We start from the raw sequence: 23,292 nt of genomic DNA, 5'->3' as shown, positions 1-23,292 counted from the left end.
ACTCCGTTTTTTTGGTAGTGTACGTGATAATTTTTCCAGTAACAATTTAAACATCGTATTTTTATTTTATGTCTTATGTTGTCCTATTTTAGTAAACGAAAAAGGTGATAACATAAAAAGAAAAGAAATTTCAAAAATTTAATAGTAAATGAGTAAAATGACATAATCTTCCTAGTTCAATAAATGTCAAATCAATCAATGAATGCAAACTATACAAAACAAAGGTAACTAGTAAATGGTACAAAATTACCAATCATCCTACAGGAGATTCAGTTGTTCTGGAACTCATCCCGGACTCTTCGTTACTTGTAGATGCACAAACTGGGATATCGGGACCAGGACTTGATGTTTTCACTTGATCTGTAAAAGTCGATTTAGCTGCTGAGGTTGGTGTTTTTCCACCACCAATGTTCCTATCTTTTTCCATCTTCTGCTGATTTTTCATACTGTCATGTCTTTTGCGCTGATCATAAACCAAACGTCATCTTCCGTTATAAATCCAAAACACAATATGCCGAATCACCATACAACGAAATTCTAAACATAGTTATAGTATGAGATACCTTAGTGAGGATGTCAAGATGGCTGCTGATATTTTTTCTGTATCATCGTCTACTGGCTCCTTTGGGATTCTACCAAGAACATTAGGACAACATTTGTTGTAGTGCGCTGTCACACCACAGTTTGAACACCTTCTACGTTGCTTAAATTTTGAGTTTTTCTTAGGAGCTCCCTTACTCTTTACCACCAATGGGTCAACAACGTAGTCATCATCTAAATTACCGTTGCGTGGATTTTCACCTTGCTTTTGGAGTCTTGTAATTGTGTTGACAACATCATTCATTACTTCGACAAAATCACTTGAGTTCTTACTTTCAACATCCATCAACCTAGAACACTCAGCACCCAACACACCCAAACGACACTTTAGTACCTTATCAGAATCACTTGGATCATCGACGTTTGACTTCATGAAATCGCTCTTGACATTCTTCGTCCAATGCTTGCACACTAAGCGTTCTAGAATAACTTCAACGTGTTGGTGCTTTAGGCATGCGAATATGTGCATGTAGGGAATTCCTCTATTTTCGAACCACAGACACTCACAACGAAGCATCCCCCCAACTATGTCAAACTCAACCACATGATCAATCTCTAGCACTCCAAAACTGTTACACTTGAAGTATAGTTTTCCACCATCCTGAATTACCAACTCTGTATTCATAGCACAAGCACCCTCAATTTCCTTCCTGACCTCCCGGAACATGTTACGAGTGAAAGTCTTTGCAGCAAAATCTTCAAGTGTCGACAAAGAAGTCACAAGTACTGGATCGGTATATTTACTATTGAACTCTGCAACTCTTTCATTGTTCCTGTAATGGCTAACAACGGTCTCCATGTTATTAATGAATTCAAGAAGGGTATCTTTCTTTCTCACATATGCTTTTATCAGAGAGTTAATCCCTTCACACTGGGATGTTGTCCTAATTCGCCCAAAAAATTGGTCCCTCAAATAGGCAAGAGCCCATAAATTCCGCAACTCATAGGTTTGGTCGACCCAAGAGTTGCTTGATAAGTTATACCTCGTCACCATGTCTCCCCACATGACCTGAAACTCTTCAACACTCACATTAGCATAAATCAATTTCTTGAAGTCATTTAAAAATCCACTATTCTTAACCTTCTCGCATGGATTCCTATGTAAGTGCCATGCACATAGTCGATGTATTGCATAAGGAAAGACCTATTTAATGCCTTCTCTCATTGAAAGACCTCCGTCGGTGACAACTGCCATAGGGTGTTTATTCCCCATTGCTTCCAAAAAAGTTTCCAAGAGCCACTTGTATGAACCAATATCCTTATTAACAATAAGACCACATCCAAATATGACGGTCTGCCCATGATGATTGCTACCAGAAAATATCACAAGTGGTTTATTGTAGACGTTCCTATTGTAAGTTGAATCAAATGTCAAGACATCCCCAAAGCACTCATAATCAATAGGGCTAGTCCCATCAGCCCAAAACAAATTTTCCAATCGATTCTCATTACTTAATGTGTACTTGCCAAAGAAATAAGAATCATTCCCAGCTTTACCTCTCAGGTAGCTTATTGCAACATTTGCATCACCACCCTTCACTTTTTCCTTCCTATGTTGAGTAATGAGGTTGTACATATCTTTTTGGTTGAATGACAAGTTTGCATATCCACCTTTTTGAGCAGCCAAGTATCCCAAGATGTCACAGGTCCTGATGCCTATGTCGTGCAAATTTTTCGCCTGAGCTTTATCCGAGACACTGAATGTGCGATACTCAGGCATCATGCTAACGTCGAGTGGATCAACTAATCCATGAGAGTGCTCTTCGTAGAATGAAACAACCTTCCATTTATGAATTTTTCTATCTAGTCTTGCACGAATTCTCGCCCGGCAACAACTTCGAGTTAGGGGTCGGTGGTCCCTGATTCTTTCGTCCTTTTCAACCTCTTCCTTTCTTGAGCCTGCCCGATTGCAAACAATTTGGCGCATAATTACGCAACCATCGCTATTGCGTCTGACTTCATCCAACCTCACAGCGAAACCGTGCATCATTGCATAAGTCTTGTAGAATCGATAAACAGCTTCCTCATCTGTAAACTGAAGTTGCATGATATCTTCTCGTGACAGCTCTGCTATTCTCTTATCTTGAGGTCTATCTTCATCAGCCTCCGAATCGTCGTCTAAAAAATCTAGATTGTCTCCTCTTGGAACTCCTCATCGGAGTCTGTTCCAAAAAAATCGCTATCCGATGGCTCCATCTCCCAAAAATCAACATACACCTACAATTTATAAAAAAAAACAAACACATCACCACACAATTAACATTTCACATATATGTAGACTAGAAAAAATACCACTAATTTACATAAAATACAGCAACACCTTTAAAGAACTAAAAGATTTTAATACAATCCATCCAATTGTATTTACTTTTATGTCCCCCATTTGGTTGACTAGCTTCTTTGTATCTTAGACCTAAGCAGAACAACATATATTTATATTAATTTTTTTTAAAATGAGCATCAGTGATTTCATCACTTTAGAATTTCATTTGTCGTGATCTATACAAAGCAGAAATGACATTCTCACCAAAGATAAAATGAAGGAAATGTATGTAACAATGAAAACATGTGGTAGTAATACTTGCACTTGACCAGAACTATGTCGGGCACGTTATGTTTATAGAAACAATATAGATAATAAATATTAGAAATTAATTCAAATGAGGCGTATAAAAGAAGACAACACTGAGTTTGATGCATTTTAATCTAATGTTCAGGAATCATGAGGGCATGCACAAGAAAAAGCATTCAGCTTCTTTTTATTTCTGGCTGGATACTACCCATTTTTATTTGCTTCATAATCATTCAATAGATATACATAATTAATATCATACAATTTGTTAAGGCCTTCTCTACTTAATGACTTCTATTTCACTTCTTTCGAAGGAAACGAGCAAAGTGAAAATTAGTTTAGAAAGTAAGCAACATAATTAAATAAAATAGAAATAATTCAGATTAAGTAAATACTTTTAGGAGATTATACACCAAATCTAAAGCAGAAAGCATCCTCTTCCATATGAAAGTGAAAGTGAAAGGGGCATTGTGTGTAACAGAAGAATACCAGCAAACAGGGACATTGCAAGAAGATAAATTAAAAAAACAAAACACAACACCAACAACAACACAACATCAACAACTATAACAAGATGAAAGGTTCAAAAAAATACGACAACATCCAAGGTGTCTCTGATCAAAATTAAAGCTACTCTTGTTCTAATTACCTATTTCAATTCCAATTAACTCAGTTCAGAACAAAATTAAAAGGCATAAAGCAAAGAAAAAGATATAACAAAAACGTAATTGCAGAAGTAATAATTATTTTAATGTGCATTTTATATTAGTGGCTTATTTTAGCATATGCCTAGCATGGTTAAATTAAGATATAGTGATAAATTACCACATAAGAAGAAAAATATATAAATGTAAATAACCAATGAGGATAGAATAAAAATAAATAGGCGGTATGATTTCTTCAATCTGGTAGAAATCACTTTCTCATTTACCAAACCAACTTATATTCAATAAGGACAAAATGCCACCATTACGTTCGTTTTTCAAAAGTTCTGTTTGGGTGTATAAAGATGGCAAGACCCAAATTTGATAAAACTTTTGAATGGAGGAAAGGATCTAGACATCCACCCCAATTCTCTACTGTTCCACATTAAAATTAGATTTAGAATGACATTGGACAATCCACCATTCTACCTACACAATCATATATCCTCAATTGATAACCGAATACACCCTCCACTTTGTTAAAATTCAAATCCATTCTAAAGTGGAAAATTTCAATAGCTTTCTTCAAGGCAAAACATTGAAACTACCAATTCAAGTCCTATATTTGTTGAGATACTCGCTCTAAATAGATAAGCAAATTTCCATAACTAATGAGCCTAGTCATTAGTCTTATAAAGCAAAGTTTTCCAGAGGTATCAATTTTGAAGGACAAGCTATATATTTTCCCATACAAGAGACATAATATCATCTGATATAAATGATATATGAATTGACAAAATAAAGAAAAATTCTTGTGGCAAAAAATACTCATTATTTTTAGTAATCAAATTTAATCAAGTTGGTCTAGTAGCTTATTAATACAATAGAAACTATTAAAAATAAGAAAAAAATAAATTGTAAATCTAATATAAAGAGAAAAGCAAATGCACTTTGACTATTCAAGTGATCAATGATAAAAAACTAAATGAACAGAGACAGGGAACCAAAAACTACTAACATTATAAACAAATTAAACATAAACTGATCTAGCATGACAAATAAAGAAATACCATCTTGAATATTACCTATTTTGTAAAAAAGTCTCACTAATTTTCATTCTAAAAGAAAAAGGGTCACCTTTGGGATTGAGTCTCTATGCCTCTAAATAACATATATAACACATTTTTATAATCTCATATTTCCAATCAGGCTCGTCCATATCCAGATCCAAATCATTTATACATATATACATAATGGAGTTTTATTAAACAAAATCATTACATATTTATACTTTTAGTATACATAGCCATATGCAAATAAACTACATAATCCACATCCATGCAAGTTTTTTTTTTCAATCTTACCCATCTCTGCATCATATTAGAGTAATAATTTGAGTAAACAAGTCACACCTTCACTTATCTACATGATTTGTAAGACTCCAAATTTTTATAAATTAAATAATTGACTATTTACAAATTATTGTATTATATTGAGATGTAGTTTTTAAGAAAATTATTTTCAACAAAATAATTAAATAAAATTTTATCATTATTAAAATTTAATTTAATTATTACTTATTTACTTATATTTAAATTATTTATCAAAAAATAATTTAAAATTTAATTTGATTATAACTTATTCTATTAGTTTGAATTATTTATTAAAAATTATTTTAGTAGACAAAATAAAAATTGATTATTATTATTATTATTATTATTATTATTATTATTATTATTCGCCGAAACCATTAAGGAAACAAAAAGTAAGAAAAACCTAGGGTAGCTTGTATTAATACATATATGTATATATATGTTAATATCATGACACATGTTTCATTCCTTGTTAACTAATGACACCTATAATGCTTTAATCACCACAAAACTTCACTTATCACAATCATCTTTTCTTCTATTCATTATTCACCGAGTGAACTTGGGAGAAACAAGAAAGAAAGACCGAATGAGCTTCCATGGAAACCATGAGTTTTTGGTTTTAATTTCTTGAGATCCATAAATCCAATAAAAAATCTAATCCGATAAAAGTGTTCGTATCCTTCTCCTCTACGTATTGGCGTCACTCTTGATTGGTGGAAGTCGACGGTGACGTAGCTTTCCTGCCCCTTGAGTTCGGCTAACTGGAGTTTTAGGAAGCACAGACGATTTCTGACGCTTTCTCCTTCAGCAGCTCGGTCAAAAAACTTCTCCGGAGGTCCCATTAGTTTGATTTCGTATGGAGGTAGGGTTTGGTAACTTTATAATAATTAAATGTGAGTTTGATAAGTGAATGTTGATTTAGTTGATTATTGCTTGAATTTGAATGAGTTTATTTTAAATTATTGTTGAATTATTGTTGTTTGCTTGAGATTTTGATTCAGTTATGTATGAACAACTAGCTGGGATGCTTTGATTATTTTGGGCGTAAGAAATGGAATTTTCAAAAGCTTTAAGAAATATATTAACTGATTTTGATTTATTAAAGAAATGTTTTTGCTGCTGGAGTCGGTTGGATTATTAATTGTTTTAAAGAATTTGGAGAATGGCATAAAGATGTGGTTTTAGTTTTAAAAGAAAAAGAGGAGATAAATCGGCACGTGTACTTATGAGAATGATTGAAAGGTCACGAGAGGGTGACGGAAAGTAAATAGTTATGGTGCCGATGTGAAAGTGTTAAGCCGTGGGCTTTGTTTTTGAATGATTGTGCGGGGACGCCCGTGTGTATGGAACGGCTTCCAGGAGAAAGTGGCACATGCTTCAGCTGGAGAATCAGCGCCTGCAAGTACTTGCAGAGGTCATGTTCGGCATACTTCAGCTGGAGAATCAGCGCCTGCAAGAAGTGGAAACTTGCAGAGGTTATGCCGCTGGAATGCCTTATCTGACTTGCGAGTCGGATTGCGTCGGGTGCGGGTCGAAACCGACAAATGAGCTCATTACCTGCGATAGGAATAGACATGCATCATGCTTGTTTGCGCATATCTCTGTGCTATGTAATTCTGTGATTGTGTGTGTGTGCTGCATGACTGATTGACTTCTGAGTTCTTTTATTATTCATGCTTATAAGTGTTTTGTTGTTAGTTGCAGTCGGTTAATAATGGCAAAATGAACTTAACTTCTAACCCCGACCCTATTAAGAACTTCCCAGTTCTTACCCCCTATCTCCACCCCTTTCAGCTACAGGTGCAAAGGCTCATTGTCAAGTTACGGGAGCACAAAGGAATATGTTTATAAGTTGAGTTGTTAGGATTTGTTTTCCCCTCGCCTTGTTAGTTAGAGTTTTTAGAGGGGTAGGATTTGTTTTTGGGAATCTTGAAATAAGTTTATGTATTTAATACTATGTGAATATATATACTTTTGTGATTTAGTGGCGTAAAATAAAGTCTCTTTTCATTTTCTTAATTAAAGTTTCGGTTCGTATTCGCGAAGGCTCAATATTAAATAAAGATAGTATATAATAAAAAGATTTAGAGGTAAGTAGCACTCGGACTTTTAGTACGATCATGAGGTGCTAAAAGTTAGGGTGTTACATGATTATATCATTTCCTTTGAATTTAAAATACTAATAAAAATATATAATAATTCCCATAAGTGTAGAGAAATTAATCCATCAATTTACATCATGTTTTAAAGGTGTCTATACTTGTATAAGAGGAAATGAAGACACAAAGTAAATATCTAATTGGTAAGATAAATAAAGTCCTGTTTTGTTTTGAAATTTTTATATTTTTAATTTATGTTTTGGTTGTTTTTTTTTTCTTCTCTTTCCTTTTTTTTAGATTTAATGATTAAAAAAAATCTGGCGTTCATTGTTTTATTCACAAAAATCTAAAATTAGGAAACAAAATACAGACAGTGTAGGCAGGAATTTAACCCCAAAAGGCCCAAAGCATGCCAAATATATTGAAGGCAGAACTAAGATTATTATTAAAGAACTAAAAGATTTTAATACAATCCATCGAATTGTATTTACTTTTATGCTTCCCATTTGGTTGACTAGCTTCTTTGTATCTTAAAGACCTAAACAGACATTCTTATTCTTACTTGGAACATGCTTCTACTTGCAACATATTTTCATATTGTTATTTTTCTCCAATTGCTAAGTAGTATCCATCAAGTTTGTTAAAGTAGATTATGCAAATACATAGACATAAGCAATAAAGTAGTCAATTTAGTTCTAAGAATCTTAGTTATAAAAGAGCCATCAATAACCAGTACCAGAATAAAAAAAAATTAACTTCAGGTTATGCACGCATATGTTAAAAGAACTTACTCTTGGTGTATATTATTTCAAATTTTTCAAACCAAATATAGTAATAACTTGGAGAATGCACAATTGCACTTGGTGCGTGCTAATAAACTAAATGCACATCAAAAAATGATATAACTATAAACATAATAAAAGGTAATATATGATAAAACTTTGACTAATTAACTTATTGATCTTGACATAGAACAAGTGCCTATAATTACATTCCTTCTCCAACTATACAAAAAAGCATGAGGGCCTAACTAATAGAAGATATAACTCTAAAAAAGCTATAAAATAGTTGGCATGTTCTTTCTAAAATTAATCCTATTAAAAGGTTAATTTACATTACATAGGTTGTGAAGTAATGCAATAAATTGTCCTCCTTTTTGTGCCATACTACATAAAAGAAAAAAAGGGTATATAACTGTGTATTTAGGAGTATGTGTTAATATTTTCTCTAAGAATGATGTTGAAACCTCCAGGATAAACGGAAAGAGCAAAATTATAAAATCAAGTCAGTAAAGTCACCCAAAAAAAGATAACTATAACAACAAGAAAAGATCAAAGCAATTAAAAGTTTCAGGAATGAAAAGAGAGTGTTTTTTTTGTGACTAATGAAAAAGGGAGGTTTTAATAATAAACTTAACATTTAAAAACATATTTTTCCTAACTTCTAGTATTAGGCAATAAAACCAGATTCAATATACTAATGCCTGTGCATCTTAGTTCAAAATAGAATTAGCAGAACCCAATATTTTGACAATATAAATAAAAAAAGAATAATAAATAAACAATAGGAATTGACATTTGAGAAGCAGAGGCTACAATCAAACATACAGTGAATAAAAAATGAGGAAAAGACAGAAGCCTATAATTGTTCAGGAAATTAAACATAGAGGTTATCTCTTTCAAGAAGGCCAAAATGCAGCAGGACCGAATGCAACATTAACTCCAGTGACAATTTTTCTGAAGGGGTATGTTGGCTATTTTGAATTAATTAACCAAAAACAAATGCAAAAAATGGCTATATCTTCAAGTAACAAAAGAACACAAGCAAACAGAGGGGATCATCCCAAGACCTTGGGATATAATTACTATAAGTGGATTATATTAATTTCACTGTTTCGAAGTCAAATTCTATCTACTTGGGCAGGGTTCCAATTCAACAAAGCAACCGTTGCTTACCTATTTTTCCTTTTTCTATTCAGCCACTCCCTGACAAATGCTCTCCATAATCTCATATAATCATCTTTAAATATTTAGTACACCACGCTTACTCTTTCAATCACTAATTAATTGCAAGAAGATAAATTAAAAAAAAAAAACAAAACAAAACACCAACAACAACACAACATCAGCAACTATAACAAGATGAAAGGTTCGGAAAAATAACACAACAACATCCAAGGTGTTTCTGATCAAAATTAAATCTACTCTTATTCCAATTACCTACTTCAATTCCAATTAACTCAGTTCAGAACAAAATTAAGGGACATCAAGCAAACAATGAACAGCACAAAACTCAGGCTAGAATACACAAATAAATATTACAAAATGATTCCAAGTTACAGCAAACAAAATTTAAATTCCAGCTAACAAAAATCATGAACAAAATTAAGTAATTAACCAAAATAAATGATTCCTATTTCCCAGTTACAGAAGATAAGATATTCAGAACTAAAAATCATGAACTTAGAAATTTCAGAATCAGTAATCACAAGAATAAACAACGCAAAACTTAGGCTAGAATACACAAATAAATAAATACTACAAAATGGAGAAAAGGAGAAGACCTACCTGAAGCATGAACAGAACGAACAGAGATGTCAGCAGCGAGGGAAGGTTTCAGCTAACGGATGAAGACAGAACGAACAGAGATGTCAGAGAGAAACTGAATGCTAAGTTTTCTATGAAGAATATGGGAGATTTACACTAATGTTGATGGAGGTCTAATGTTAACACGGCTTTTGGAAGTTCAAGCTTTGGTGATCCAAAACTATTTAGATATGTAATTGGCAGCTTACAATATCTAATAGTGACCAAACCTAAAATCTCTTATAGTGTGTACAAGTTTTCTCAATTTATCCAACTTCCTTTAATTTAGATTCTTATTAAAAATTGTTGAAACGAGTATTGAAATACTTAAATGGTACAATAAGCTATGATTTATATTTAAAAAGAAATAATTTTATAGCAGTTATTTTTTATTGTGATTCAAATTAGGTTAAGGATCTTAAAGATAAAAAGTCTATTAGTGAATAATGTGTATTTCTTGATTCGAATTTGGTGTCTTAGGCATCAACAAATTAACGACTGTGACTAGGTCAAGTATAAAAGGATACTATAAGAATATTGTAGATATAGTAGAAAAATTGATCTGATTAAAAACTATGATGAGTGAGTTAAAATTCTTTTTAATAGAAGTTCCAATGATATACTGTGATAACTTCAGTGCAGTATTATTAGCTGTCAATCCTATTTCACATTCTAAGTCCAAATATTTTAAGATATACTTGTATTTTTTTAGAAACCATGTAAATAACAAAGAAATCGGAATAAACCACATCCCAAAAATTGTGCAAGTGGCTGATATTTTCACAAAGGTTATACACTCATAAAACTTTCTACACTTCAGAGACAAACTTAGCATTAGTGATCAAGGTCAAATCAGCATAGCAACAGCAGTCTTCAAGAAAGCATAATTTAGAGATGATGAAGATCAAAGAAAAAAGAAACAGCTTAAAAAATAAGAAAATTAGAGATAATGATAGGAGTTATGGTATGTATATACATTAGTAAGGACTTACTTAATTATAATTAGTAATGAGTCAGCACAAATTAGTTACAATTAGCTTAGTTATAGCTAGAGATTAGTTAGTTTATAATAGTAATTTCCTTTCTCATTGTAATTCACTTAGCTTTCACCTCATGCCATAACAAAATCATCTCATTTTGATTGATTCAACGTATCTCTCCTTCAATTCCTCTTCTTCCTTCTCTACCTCTAAGGCTTGGGGTTTTTTATTTCAAACAAAATGATTCTAAGTCACAGCAAACAAAATTCAAAATCCAACTAACATAAATCAGGAATAAAATTAAGTAATTAACCAAATTAGATTATTCCTAGACACAGAATATAAGATATTCAAAACCAAAAATCATGAACAAATCAGAAATTTCAGAAACTGTAATCACAAGAATGAACAGCACAAAACTCATACTAGAATACACAAATAAATACTATAAAATGATTCCAAGTCACGGCAAACAAAATTCAAAATCCAGCTAACAAAATCATGAACAAAATAAAGTAATTAACCAAAATAAATGACTCTTATTTCCTAGTCATAGAAGTTAAGATATTCAGAACTAAAAATCATGAACAACTTAGAAATTTCAAAATCAGTAATCACAAGAATGAACAGCGCAAAACTCATGCTAGAATACACAAATAAATGAATACTACAAAATGGAGAAAAGGAGAAGACCTACCTGAAGCACGAACAGAGCGAACAGAGATGTCAGCGGCGAGGGAAGGTTCCAGCTAATGAATGAAGACAGAACGAACAGAGATGTCAGGTGGCGAGGGAAGCACGAAGAAGTTCTTGACAGTGACGGTTACAGTGACGGTGACGGAGGCACGGTGAATACAGAGAGAGCGCTCTCAAACAGAGGAGACGACTTCAAGCTCCTGCGACGGCGCCGACCTTCCACATGCAATGCCTGTACATGCAACGGAGCTGCGGGGTTGAGGTGGCTGCAGTGGTTGGCGTGACTACTAGCTGCGGGCTGCGGGCGGTGGGGCTGGGTCAATGGGTGGGTACAGCTTGAGTTATTTTTTCTTTCAATTTCAGAGAGGAATGGGGCAAAGGGGCATTGAGCTTCTGAACAATGATAAGAAATATAACTTTACTTTTTAATGTTTACAGAAATTATATATTCCTCCCTCTTATAAAAATATTTAATTACAAAGTTGCCCTACTTTAGTTAAGATATTAACTCTTATTGAGTTAAATTAACTCAAACTAAAACTAAACATCCAATTAAAACATGCCACGTCACAAGGAGTAATTTGCATATTGATTTAGAGGGGGTTGGGTAGAACTCACCTATTAAATATATATTAAAATTAGGTGATTTCTTCCAAACCAAGCCAATTTTGTGGGTGATTTACCCTTACTTAGGTGTTACCATCACAGCCATTGATTAAGAAAAATTTTCAAAGCTTCATTAAATAATGAACTGTGATAGTCAAAGCTTTTAATGAACCTATAATATAAACATACTACATTAGCTAGTGTATATACATACTATATAATGTATAGGGGAATATTTGCAATTATAATTTCTAATCTCTATATTATTTTTTTTAAAAAAAACACCCTCCATTTCTTCTTGAAATTCAACACGCATCTCTGAGAACTTGGAAAACGCATAGCCTCCATAGTACCCAACCCTTTTTTCGTTTTTTGGCCTTCGTTAATCAACCCAAGATCCATTTAGCAAGCATTATCTCTTTTGAGTTACAGGAGTCGGAACTGGTACTCTGGTTCCGTCGGTTAGGTATCGACGTCAACTGAGGAGAGGCCGAATGCTAACATGATGCGGCTCCAGCAGAGAAATTTGTAGCTGAACTTCTGCTTGTGACGAAACTGTGGCTGGTGGAAGCTGGTTTACCACCCCCATTTTTCAGCGGCCTTCGAATTAGGTGCGGTAGATTAGGTAAGGTCACCTCCCTCTAATAGTTCATTTTTACCCGTTCAAGCTCAACCTTTGGTTGTCATCAAGGTATGTCCGATTAAGTTTTTTGTTAATCCAAATTAGTTTAATTTTGATGATAGTCTATACCTTTTCAACGGTTCTCTGTTTAGGGTGTTGGGTTGCTATTTTGGAATTTGGAAATTAAGTCACATTATCCAGTTCTATGCTGTGGCTAGGTTTAGGGCATTGAAATTAAAACCTTATACTGGAGTCGTAAACAATTGGGTTAGTTTAATTGGGTTTGGTTCCGGTAATTTTACATGCAGCTTAGGTTAGCTTCCTGTAGTTGCTGTCATTCGTTCTGTTTATTCACATTTTTTGTCACCAACCTGGATTTTGGCAGGGGTAAAATTATGTCCACAAACGAGGATGATGTTAAGAATGATTCTGATAATGATTTGGGTGTTGATTTCGATTATCAACCGAATGCAGAAGATGATGCTGAAGATGACGATGTGGATTTGCTGGATTCTACTAGCAAGAGTGAACAAGATTGTGGTGTAAAAAGAATTGCGGATTTAATGGTGGAGGATATTTGGAACCTCGAGTTAGGACAGAGGATGAGGCTTGCCAATTTTATAACGCTTATGCTTGTTGGCATGGATTTGTAATGAGGAAGGACGACGTCGTTAGGGATAACGAAGGTAGAATCATTTGCAGGCAACTTGTTTGTAATAAGGAGGGCTGGAGGAATATAAGGTATCTTGATCTAGATGATAGATCAAGGGAGGCAAGGTCACTCATGCGAACCAAGTGTGCAGCTCGGCCTAGGGTAAAGCTTGACTATGGCTGCGGAAGATGGAAGGTATCATGTTTTGTGGAATCTCACAACCACGATCTGACGCCCCCCCCCCCAAATTTTTAATGAGGAAGGACGACGTCGTTAGGGATAACGAAGGTAGAATCATTTGCAGGCAACTTGTTTGTAATAAGGAGGGCTGGAGGAATATAAGGTATCTTGATCTAGATGATAGATCAAGGGAGGCAAGGTCACTCATGCGAACCAAGTGTGCAGCTCGGCCTAGGGTAAAGCTTGACTATGGCTGCGGAAGATGGAAGGTATCATGTTTTGTGGAATCTCACAACCACGATCTGATGCCCCCCCCCCAATTTGCGCATCTGGTTCCGGCCAATCGTCGTCTCACTGTTTCTGATAAAGTCCAAGTGAAAAATATTCATAATTTTGGTGTCAAGACGTGCCATATTATGGGATATATTGCGTTCCAGAAGGGTGGATATCGTCATGCTGGCTTCACACGCAAAGATTTGTACAACCACATTGATCGTTATCGTAGATCAAAAGTAAAAAATGGGGATGCCAATGCGGCAATAAACTATTTGGTTGGCAAGTCAAACAACGATCTGCTGTTCTTTGGGAAGTATACGTTCACTAGTGATGAAATGCTCGAGCATATTTTTTGGGCAGATAGGCAATCAATTGTCGACTATTACTGCTTTGGAGATATTATTGCCTTTGATTCAACGTACAAGAAGAATAAATACAACAAACCTTTGGTTATTTTTTCTGGATGCAATCATCATGGGCAGACTGTCATCTTCGGCTCTGGCCTACTATCCGACGAAACCACAGATACGTATAAGTGGTTGTTGGAAACGTTTGTTGAAGCGATGGGTGGGAAAAGTCCTAAAGCAGTAATAACTGATGGAGACCTTGCCATGCGAGATGCAATCAAGAATGCTCTTCCTGATGCGACCCATCGGTTATGCGGATGGCATCTTCAGAGAAATGCATGTGAAAATATAAAGAATCCTAATTTCCTACGGGATTTTAAGGGTCTTATATACGACAACAATGACCGCAGAGATTTTGATCATAGATGGGCAGCCATTTTGGATAAGCACAACCTTGTTGGGAGTACCTGGATGGAAAAGACATACGAAATTCGTGCGATGTGGTCCCATTGTTTCCTACGGGATAAGTTTTTTGGGTACATAAGGATGACGTCACAGTGTGAAGGTATAAACTCTCTCATCATATTTTATGTTAATCGCAAGAATATCCTCATTGACTTCATGCATAACCTGGATAGGGCCTTAAAAGAGTATAGAAACAATGAATTAATAGCTAACTTTAAGTCTCAATGCTCTGAGCCAGTGATGATTACCTCGTTGGAGGTATATGAAAGATCTGCATCATGTTATTTCACTCGCAACATTTTTAAGGAAATTCGTAATGAGATTCAGAGGGCAGGGGCTTTGAATATCAAGGTACTAAGCACAACCTTGGACAAGGTTGAGTTCTGTAACACCCTAGCTACCAAAGCTCACGCTTCCGGCTGCGCAACTCTGATAGCTCGGACATTACGACTGTAACACCCTACCACACAAAGCTTTACGCTTAAGTCGTAAAACAGAGGTGATGTGGTATTACGACCTCTAAAATAAAATAAGTACATATAATAGCAGAAGAGTTATAATATGCTAGGAGCCTTGAAGGATAGGGGAAATAAAAATCGCGAGATAAAAGCGCAACGCTCAAGGAACGAGTTAACTTGCATGCTAAGAAAACTGTAACTGTCAAACATAAGATAACAGAAGTTGGAATAGAGTGCCAAAGATACAAAATAACAAGCTCCTAACTCAGCCTGCGAAGTCAAGACTGGCCGGAGAATATTTACACATATGTACATACATATCCAAAATCCAAAAGTACATATACACAATCCTGCCTTTCCATAAACCTCTAAGAGGATCAAAAAGAATAAGTCATGCGGAGAGAAAACTAAGTACATATATATACATCATAGCATAACAAAATATCCCAGTAACTACTCCGCTTCAAGAGTCCAGACGCCTAACGAGATGCCTCTCGACCTGCATCTGAAAATTAACAACATAGTATGGAATGAGAACCGGAGGTTCTCAGTATGGTAAAGGTGCCACACACATAATATATAAGGTCCTGGGAATGCCAGAGGCAATCCTAGAACGCCGACACTCAGATTGTAGAGCTTAAAGTATTAAACAGAAGCCATAAAAGACAGTTTCCTAAAAATGTTTAATCCTAACTTAACTTAACCTTAAATCTAAGTCCTATACTGCCATTCCTCCATACCTCCAATTCCATCATGCATTTTCACAGACAAAGAAACAAATAAAGGCAAACACAAGAAAGTTACAACTACTGCAGGTAACAAATACACATTTAGCATGGCAAATACAGATAGACACACCCAATTAGAGCACAAGCAAGTAATTCAAGTAATATGCATATGATGCATGCCTGTCCTATGGCTGATGAGGCTCATCTGTCGGTTATCCAGCCAACCCGACAAGTCTGAATTGTCCTTAGACTATATATATAAGTAATATTACAAGCATTACCCAATACAATTTCTATCCCTCTTACAGAATGTATCAAGATAAAGGCGAGGGAACAAAAATATACTAAAGCAATACAGAGCATCTCAACAACAACTAAATGAACTCTTCATAACTTCTGCGCCATATCCTGAAAGGGGGAAAATGTAGGGGGGTGAGAACATCATCCTCGAAAGGGTTCTCAGTAGAGGGTTTTTAGGAATTACTGTAATAGGATACATGAAGATAACCGCACCAGTGATTAATAACCGTCTCATGCCTCTTTTCAAAAACAATGGTTTACAATGAAAGTAAAGTCGGAAATATTTTCTAAAACAGGAACCATTCAATTCTCAAAGACTCAAAAGCCTTTCAAAACGGTTTATCTATGCTGAAACAAAATAGCCTTTCATATTTTATTCCAAACCAGAAACACAAAACCGAAATCAACCATCGGTTCATCTCATTCCAACCACGGCCCTAGGCCCAAACAATCCAACCATCAACCAATCACCACAGTCCAACAGAGTCCCAGTAGCAAACACAATTAGGAAGATGCAAGCACAAACAAACAGTTATTGCAAGTAGAATAATTAGCAATTAATCACATAGGCAAACCAAGTATAATATGCACACCCAAACAATGTCACATAGATGCGTATGATGCATGCCTATCCCTAGTGGCTGATGATATCATCTGTCGGTTATATAGTAAACCCGACACATCCTGGTAGCTAACCATGGACAGAAACACCCATCGCGGAGCAAGTAAGTTTGAGCTACAACCCCATTGTTACTACCCGCTCAACCCAGAGCCAGTGGAATAACCACTACTGCGGCTACTACCCAGGCAGGTGTTTAAAAGCTCAACCTGGAGCGAGTGGAATCACCACTACTACCGCTACTACCCAAGCGTCACAGTCTTTGACCTGGAGCAAGTGGGACGAACCACAACCCTTGCTACTACCCAGGTATCTCAAGCATATATTCATTCAGTCCCAGCCATGGATCAACATCCATCTCAGTCATCCGGCTTAAATTCATAATTAATAGTCAGCCATACGGCCCAAAAATCATTCGGCAATCAGCCATAAATCAATATCATACACAGCCATTCCGGTTCACAGTTCAATCCAGAACCAGCCAATATTCATAATCATACACAGCCATTCCGGCCCATAACAAAACAGCACTTCCACCATTCAACATCATCAAATTCATAAAACCGGTATTTAAGCCACAAATCACTTTTCTCAAGCCATTTCACTTTGAAATCAAATTTCAACTCTTTTCAGCCTTGGCTTAAAAGATCTCATTTCTCAAATCATCTCAGGCTCATAAGCCAAATTTACTCAAAGTGAGTTCCCTGTTTAAAACAAAGCCACTCTCGGCATTTTCTTTCCAAAACTTCCAAAACCATGGCAAGTTAAGGATTTATTTCAAAGTATTCAAAACCACCCATCCCACAATGGGATTTTATAATAAAAGCTTCTCGGCAGAGTCCCAAGTCTTTAGGGAAGGTCTACCTATATCAATTCCTTAAAATTCATTGAAACTCTTAAAATCATGGATTCTCGGTTCAAGTAAATAAAATTGAATTTATTATGAAACCGACCATACAAAATCACAAATTCTAACCCGGTCCAAAAATCAACTAAGGAACCGGTTCATTTGAATCAAACCACTGTCAGGTTTCTTTTTGGAACCCATTTTTCTAACTCTTCCAAAATGCCTCAAACTTAATTACTCAATCAAAAGTCTAGATTCCTTTGAAATCACTAAAAGCTCCTTTTTATTTTGAAATCAATATTAGAGCATCATTCTTTCCTTCAGTGATTCAAACGGTAAAAATAGTTCATTTCTAAATAAGTCAAACTCAAGGCATAAAGCTCACTAAATAAATTAAGCTTGAAAATATAAATATTCTTTTAACAAATCAAATAATACAACTTCTCAAATCCAATCCTTTTTAAATAACTTTTCAAACAAGACTAGGATTTTGTAGAAATTTCGGCAGCACCTCCCCTAAAACTTGGACTTTTGCCACCCAGTTCGGGTCCCAACTAAACCGTTTCTCATTCCTTTTCAACAGCTCAAAACCAGAAATCAATTCAAAGCAAGCTAAATCCAACAGTTGCCTCAGTGGCATATCTCAAGAAAACCATTTCAAAATCAACTCAATATCAACCGATTTAACTCATTTCCAAAGCTTTAAAAAAATGGTTCAGTAACAAATCATTTGTCCAAGATCAAGTCAATTAAAGTAAACCAGGCTGAATTCAAAAGTGCATTCGACTTTTCACATCATCAAATAATTGACTCAAATCAAATCAATCCTCAACGGATTAAACTCAGATTTCAAATCTTTAAAGGATCACTTCAAAACATTACATTTCACAAAGCCACACAACAATTCAACCAAACCAACGTCCATAATCACTCGAGTCAATCAAATAACACATAAGGCAGATACAATCACCAAATACACAATATCTCACAACAGTATCCATATGTAATAATTCCAATACTTAAAACATAGTTTTTGGAAAGTGCCCCTACCTCAAAACGCAAATTCCATAACTCAAACGCGTCACAGAGTCCTTTCCGCCTCAACCCGAATTGACGGCAACCAACAACTCGGCTCCACTTGTTTTCTCAACAGTCTCAGCAACTCTAATCGTAACATACAACAACCGAAACTCAATCTTATAGCGATTAACGCCACAAACCTCAGCGTGAGATTACAGAACAGTAACGAAAGGGCTTTCAAATCGAAACGCTTACCGAATCGAAGAAGGAACGGCTGAACCGAAACAGCGGTGGTCTTCGAACTGGTTCGGCGACAGCCCGATAGCTACCTCAAGCAGCAGCGGTTACCTGAACCATATGCAGTGACAATGAGATTCCCAGAAACTCAACAGAAAGGAGAACCAACTTAAAGTCCTTACCGATAGAATTTTCCAGCGACGGCAAAAGTAGCCAGAAGCTCCGACGGTGCTCCCGGAAGACACAGAACCACTCCCGGCAGTCAAAATCACAGAGACGCAGCTCCCTTTTCCAGCAGCGACACCTGTGGTGATCGAAACCCCTTTCTGACGGCGGCAGTTCCGACGGAGGCGGCGCCGGCTGGACGCGGTGGTTGGACTCCCAGCCCAGCCTCCATCCCTTCTCACTTATCGAGCGCGCTCTGTCCTCCGTGGTGCTCAATCGGCGGCAGTGGACTGCAAGGAGGTCAACGGCGGCCAGGCTAGGCGCGGGGATGACGCAGCTGACGGTGATGGGAGGCACGAACGTCGGCGGCTTCTTCGGTGGGTTAGCAGTGACTGAGGTGCGGCGTGGCTCTCTCCTCTCCGTGGTACAGCGGCGGAAAATGGAGGCAGCGGACTGGCGACTGGGTGGCGCGAATAGCTCGCCTCCTCCCTGGCGCCGCACCACCTCTGGCTCTTTCAAACCCAACGTCGTTCTCCCTTGCTCCTTCGAGCTCGACGACAAGGGATCCACGGCAGCGCAGCGGGTCGCGCTCCTCGCGTCTCTCGCCCGCGTCCCCTTCCTTCATTGTCGCGCAGTCTCTCCTTCTCCTCGGCGCCAGCAACGGCGACAGCACTCCTTGCCGGCACCGCACAGTCTCACGTCTCCGGTTCCCCCTCCTCAGTGCAACACAGCGGCGCGGCGGTAGTGACACCCGCCAGCGCCGCCCTTCCTCCTTCTCCCTTCCGGATCTTTCTTTCTTTCACAAATCTGTGTGTTGCGTTCTGCTGGGAAGAAAAGAGGGCTGCTGCGTTCTGTTAGGGCAGAGGAAGGGTTGGGGTGTGGCGGCTGAGAGTTAGAAATTAGGGTTTTGTTTTCAAAAATTAGGGTTAGAGACATTTTTGTAATTTCAAATAAAATTGTGGATAATATAGTAATTGAAGCCCATATTAAATCCAACACTAATTGCATATAGAAAATATTATTTGTTCACCAATTTTACAAATTATTTTTCATAAAATGTCCAAATCAAAATAATTAGAAATAATATAATTAAACCCTTTATTTTCCAAAGTAACAGTATTAATATTTAAAATATTAATTATTCAATCCAAATTATATAGAAATCCTTATTATTTCACAACTGCCAACTTTATAATTTGAATATGGAAAATAATCCAATAATTATAAAATTGGATAATAAATCATAACTTGTCTCAAATTCAATAAATCAAAACTTGCCTTAATTACCTTTAATAAAATAATCTCTGAAATTAAGACTATAAATAACTATATGATTTGAGACTTGATCATAATAAGACTTTTCAAAAGTTTTGGGTCTTACAAGTTCAGTATGACTGCTCTCGGAGACTCAGCCAAAGATCGAAGGGTAGAAGTCGATAGAAGTAAGAATCTGTTCTCGTGCTCGTGCAAGCTATTTGAATCACGTGGTATTCCATGTAGTCATGTTTTCTGTGCCATGAAGTTCGAAAAAATCCTTGAGTTTCTAGAGTCGTTGATCTACAAAAGGTGGACAAAGAATGCAAAGAACGATTTTATTAGTACAGAAATGCCTGTGAATGATAACGTCGAAAGGGTCTTAAAGTTTCGAGTTGGTGCATTGGCATCGCATTGCAACAAGCTGTGTGATATTGCTTGCAAGGACCTTGCATTCATACACTAAATAATGGATATAAAGAATCAAACAAATCAAAAATTACAATCATAGAAAGAGAATAACACACAAGTGTCAATGCATATGGTTTACATAATTAATGCATAAGTATGTACCCAATTTCCAAGATTTTCAATACAAATACAAAACACACTTTTATCAACTAATGTTTCCAAATTTCTCCACACTTAGATATTACACACTCTCACTAGCCTAAACTAATTAAAGATCCAAATTAAGGACATTTATTATTTTTCACTTAAGGCTAGTAATGTGCTGAAATTAAGAACAAAAAGGGAATTAATAAGGCTCAAAGTTGGTTAACAAAGGTAGATAAAATGGTAAGGCTATATGGATAAGTGAGCTACAATGAAATAACGGCCTCAATCACATAACTGCATCCATACACTAAATAATGGACATAAAGAATCAAACAAATAAAAAAGTACAATCATAGAAAGAGAATAACACACAAGTGTCAATGCATATGGTTTACATAATTAATGCATAAGTATGTACCCATTTCCAAGATTTTTAATACAAATACAAAACACACTTTTATCAACTAATATTTTCAAATTTCTCCACACTTAGATATTACACACTCTCACTAGCCTAAAATAATTAAAGATCCAAATTAAGGACATTTATTATTTTTCACTTAAGGCTAGTAACGTGCTGAAATTAAGAACAAAAAGGGAATTAATAAGGCTCAAAGTTGGTTAACAAAGGTAGATGAAATGGTAAGGCTATATGGGTAAGTGAGCTACAATGAAATAATGGTCTCAATCACATAACTGCATTCATACACTAAATAATGGAAATAAAGAATCAAACAAATCAAAAATTACAATCATAGAAAGAGAATAACACACAAGAATAAAAATAGTAGTTGTAAACCCCGGTTAAATTAGTAAATAATTAGTCAATAAATTAGTTTTTAATAAGGAGGATTAGAAATATGAATATTATATTAAATTAGGATAGAGCTCGTCGAAACGAGAATTTTGACACCAATTTCGAAAAAATCGGTCCAAAATTAGACCGAACGGACCGAACCGGTTGAACTGGGCCCAACCGGCCCAGCATTTAATGAATCCAAGCCTCTCTTCTTCCCCATTCAGCAGAGGCAGCGTGAAACACATTTAGGGGAAGAGAGAAACGAAGAACGTTTCCAACCCTTACGGTAAATTCAATTTGCCGTAACTCCTCCGTCCGAGCTCCGATCGCCGCACCGTTTGTGACCACGCGTCCACCGCGTTGAGCTCTACATTTCTACCGGAACAATTTCATAGGTAAATCATTCTTTTATTCTCAGCCTCTTCTTCCCCAATTTTTGGGAAATTAAGTGGAGGTATTAAATTTCTTTACTCTTTGATGTTTTAGGATCCAATTAGCTTGAGAAAAACATTCACTCTTGCTTATGTGAAGCTTGGGTAAGGTGAGAAAATCATAATTCCATTTTAATTTCATTTAATTTGAGCTTTGAGTATTAAATTGGGTATATATGTGTTATAAATGTGTATTAGGTTGTAAATAAATAATTGGAGCTTGAAATTGTGAATACTGGAACTTGGAGGAAGCGGATTAGTTGAGTTTTGAGGGGCTGTCTTGGTTTTGAATAAATAGCTTTGGTCGTTACGTGGAAATCGGCTAAGGTATGGTTTAGGTTTCTTGCATTTAATATATAATGTTCTGTGAAAACTTAGGCTAGATGGCCATAGGATAAGTTGAAATGCAGGTGTATGTTTAATGTTTAGAAATTTGTTGATGAATATATTTGGTTGAAGTTTATTGGATAATTAGTTATTAATCTTGGATGGTGAATGTTATTGTTGATGAACATGGTTGGTTTAGTGCTAATGATTTGGTGAATTATTGATTTGAGGTATTTGTGTTAAAAGCCTAGGATTTGTGAACTATGATCCTTAGTTGAATTTTGGTTGTTGGATTTGAATATTGTATGAGTTTAATTGTTGATTTGAAGTAGATTTATTGTGGTGATTGTTATGATGATGAGGAAGGGTATGTTGAATTGAAAAGAAAGCAGGTTTGGACCCGAAAAGGGCGAAAAGGGTCGAGTTTTAGAGGAGATGCTGCCGAAATTTTATAAAAAATTAGAGATTTTGTTTAGATGATTATTTAAAAGAGATTTAGAAGATTTAGATATATGGTTTGATTTTGAGTTATTAAGAAAGTGAGTATGTTTTAAGTTTGAAGTTTGATTCTTAGAAAAGAATGAATTATGTTTTGAATTGAAACTATTGATGGATGGAATGGAAGGTGATATAATGAAGGATAAGGATTGAATATGTTTAATGTATGATGATGAATGAGATGCAATTGGGAATGATGTGGATGTTGATGAATTATAATTGAATTATTTATATGGCTTATGAATTTGAATAATCTGAGATACGAGATTCCCTGGATTAAGTGCCGTGGCTTGCCACCACGTGTACCAGGTTGAAAACTCGATACTCTGTTGACCCTACGATGTAAGTGTG

At 35.8% G+C, this 23,292-nt stretch overlaps 3 protein-coding genes across 3 annotated transcripts; 1 reads left to right on the top strand and 2 right to left on the bottom strand.

Moving 5' to 3' along the window:
* LOC107627741 (protein FAR1-RELATED SEQUENCE 12-like) lies at nt 254-1,594 on the bottom strand. Its single transcript, XM_021117040.1, has 2 exons — nt 564-1,594; nt 254-455 (listed from the first exon to the last, which is right to left on the bottom strand). The coding sequence occupies exons 1-2, from the start codon at nt 1,592-1,594 to the stop codon at nt 254-256; spliced, it is 1,233 nt and encodes a 410-aa protein (XP_020972699.1).
* Nucleotides 1,745-2,647, bottom strand: LOC107627740 (protein FAR1-RELATED SEQUENCE 5-like). The gene has a single exon (XM_016330562.1). The coding sequence runs from the start codon at nt 2,645-2,647 to the stop codon at nt 1,745-1,747; it is 903 nt and encodes a 300-aa protein (XP_016186048.1).
* On the top strand, nt 13,621-19,082 carry LOC107627739 (protein FAR1-RELATED SEQUENCE 5-like). Its single transcript, XM_021117039.1, has 2 exons — nt 13,621-15,051; nt 18,990-19,082. The coding sequence occupies exons 1-2, from the start codon at nt 13,621-13,623 to the stop codon at nt 19,080-19,082; spliced, it is 1,524 nt and encodes a 507-aa protein (XP_020972698.1).

Source organism: Arachis ipaensis, chromosome B02 (genome assembly GCF_000816755.2).
Source record: "Arachis ipaensis cultivar K30076 chromosome B02, Araip1.1, whole genome shotgun sequence".
In the NCBI taxonomy this organism is placed as follows: domain Eukaryota; kingdom Viridiplantae; phylum Streptophyta; class Magnoliopsida; order Fabales; family Fabaceae; genus Arachis; species Arachis ipaensis.
This window is presented reverse-complemented; position numbering and strand designations above follow the sequence as displayed.

What these genes read in the sequence shown, in the direction of transcription:
- LOC107627741 (XM_021117040.1), bottom strand. Translation starts at nt 1,594, where the DNA reads ATGGTGACGAGGTATAACTTATCAAGCAACTCTTGGGTCGACCAAACC. An exon ending in ATCTTGACATCCTCACTAAG is followed by an intron (nt 456 to 563) that starts GTATCTCATACT and finishes TCAGCGCAAAAG; the next exon opens with ACATGACAGTATGAAAAATC.
- LOC107627740 (XM_016330562.1), bottom strand. Translation starts at nt 2,647, where the DNA reads ATGCAACTTCAGTTTACAGATGAGGAAGCTGTTTATCGATTCTACAAG.
- LOC107627739 (XM_021117039.1), top strand. Translation starts at nt 13,621, where the DNA reads ATGGAAGGTATCATGTTTTGTGGAATCTCACAACCACGATCTGACGCC. An exon ending in CAGGGGCTTTGAATATCAAG is followed by an intron (nt 15,052 to 18,989) that starts GTACTAAGCACA and finishes GTTCGGCGACAG; the next exon opens with CCCGATAGCTACCTCAAGCA.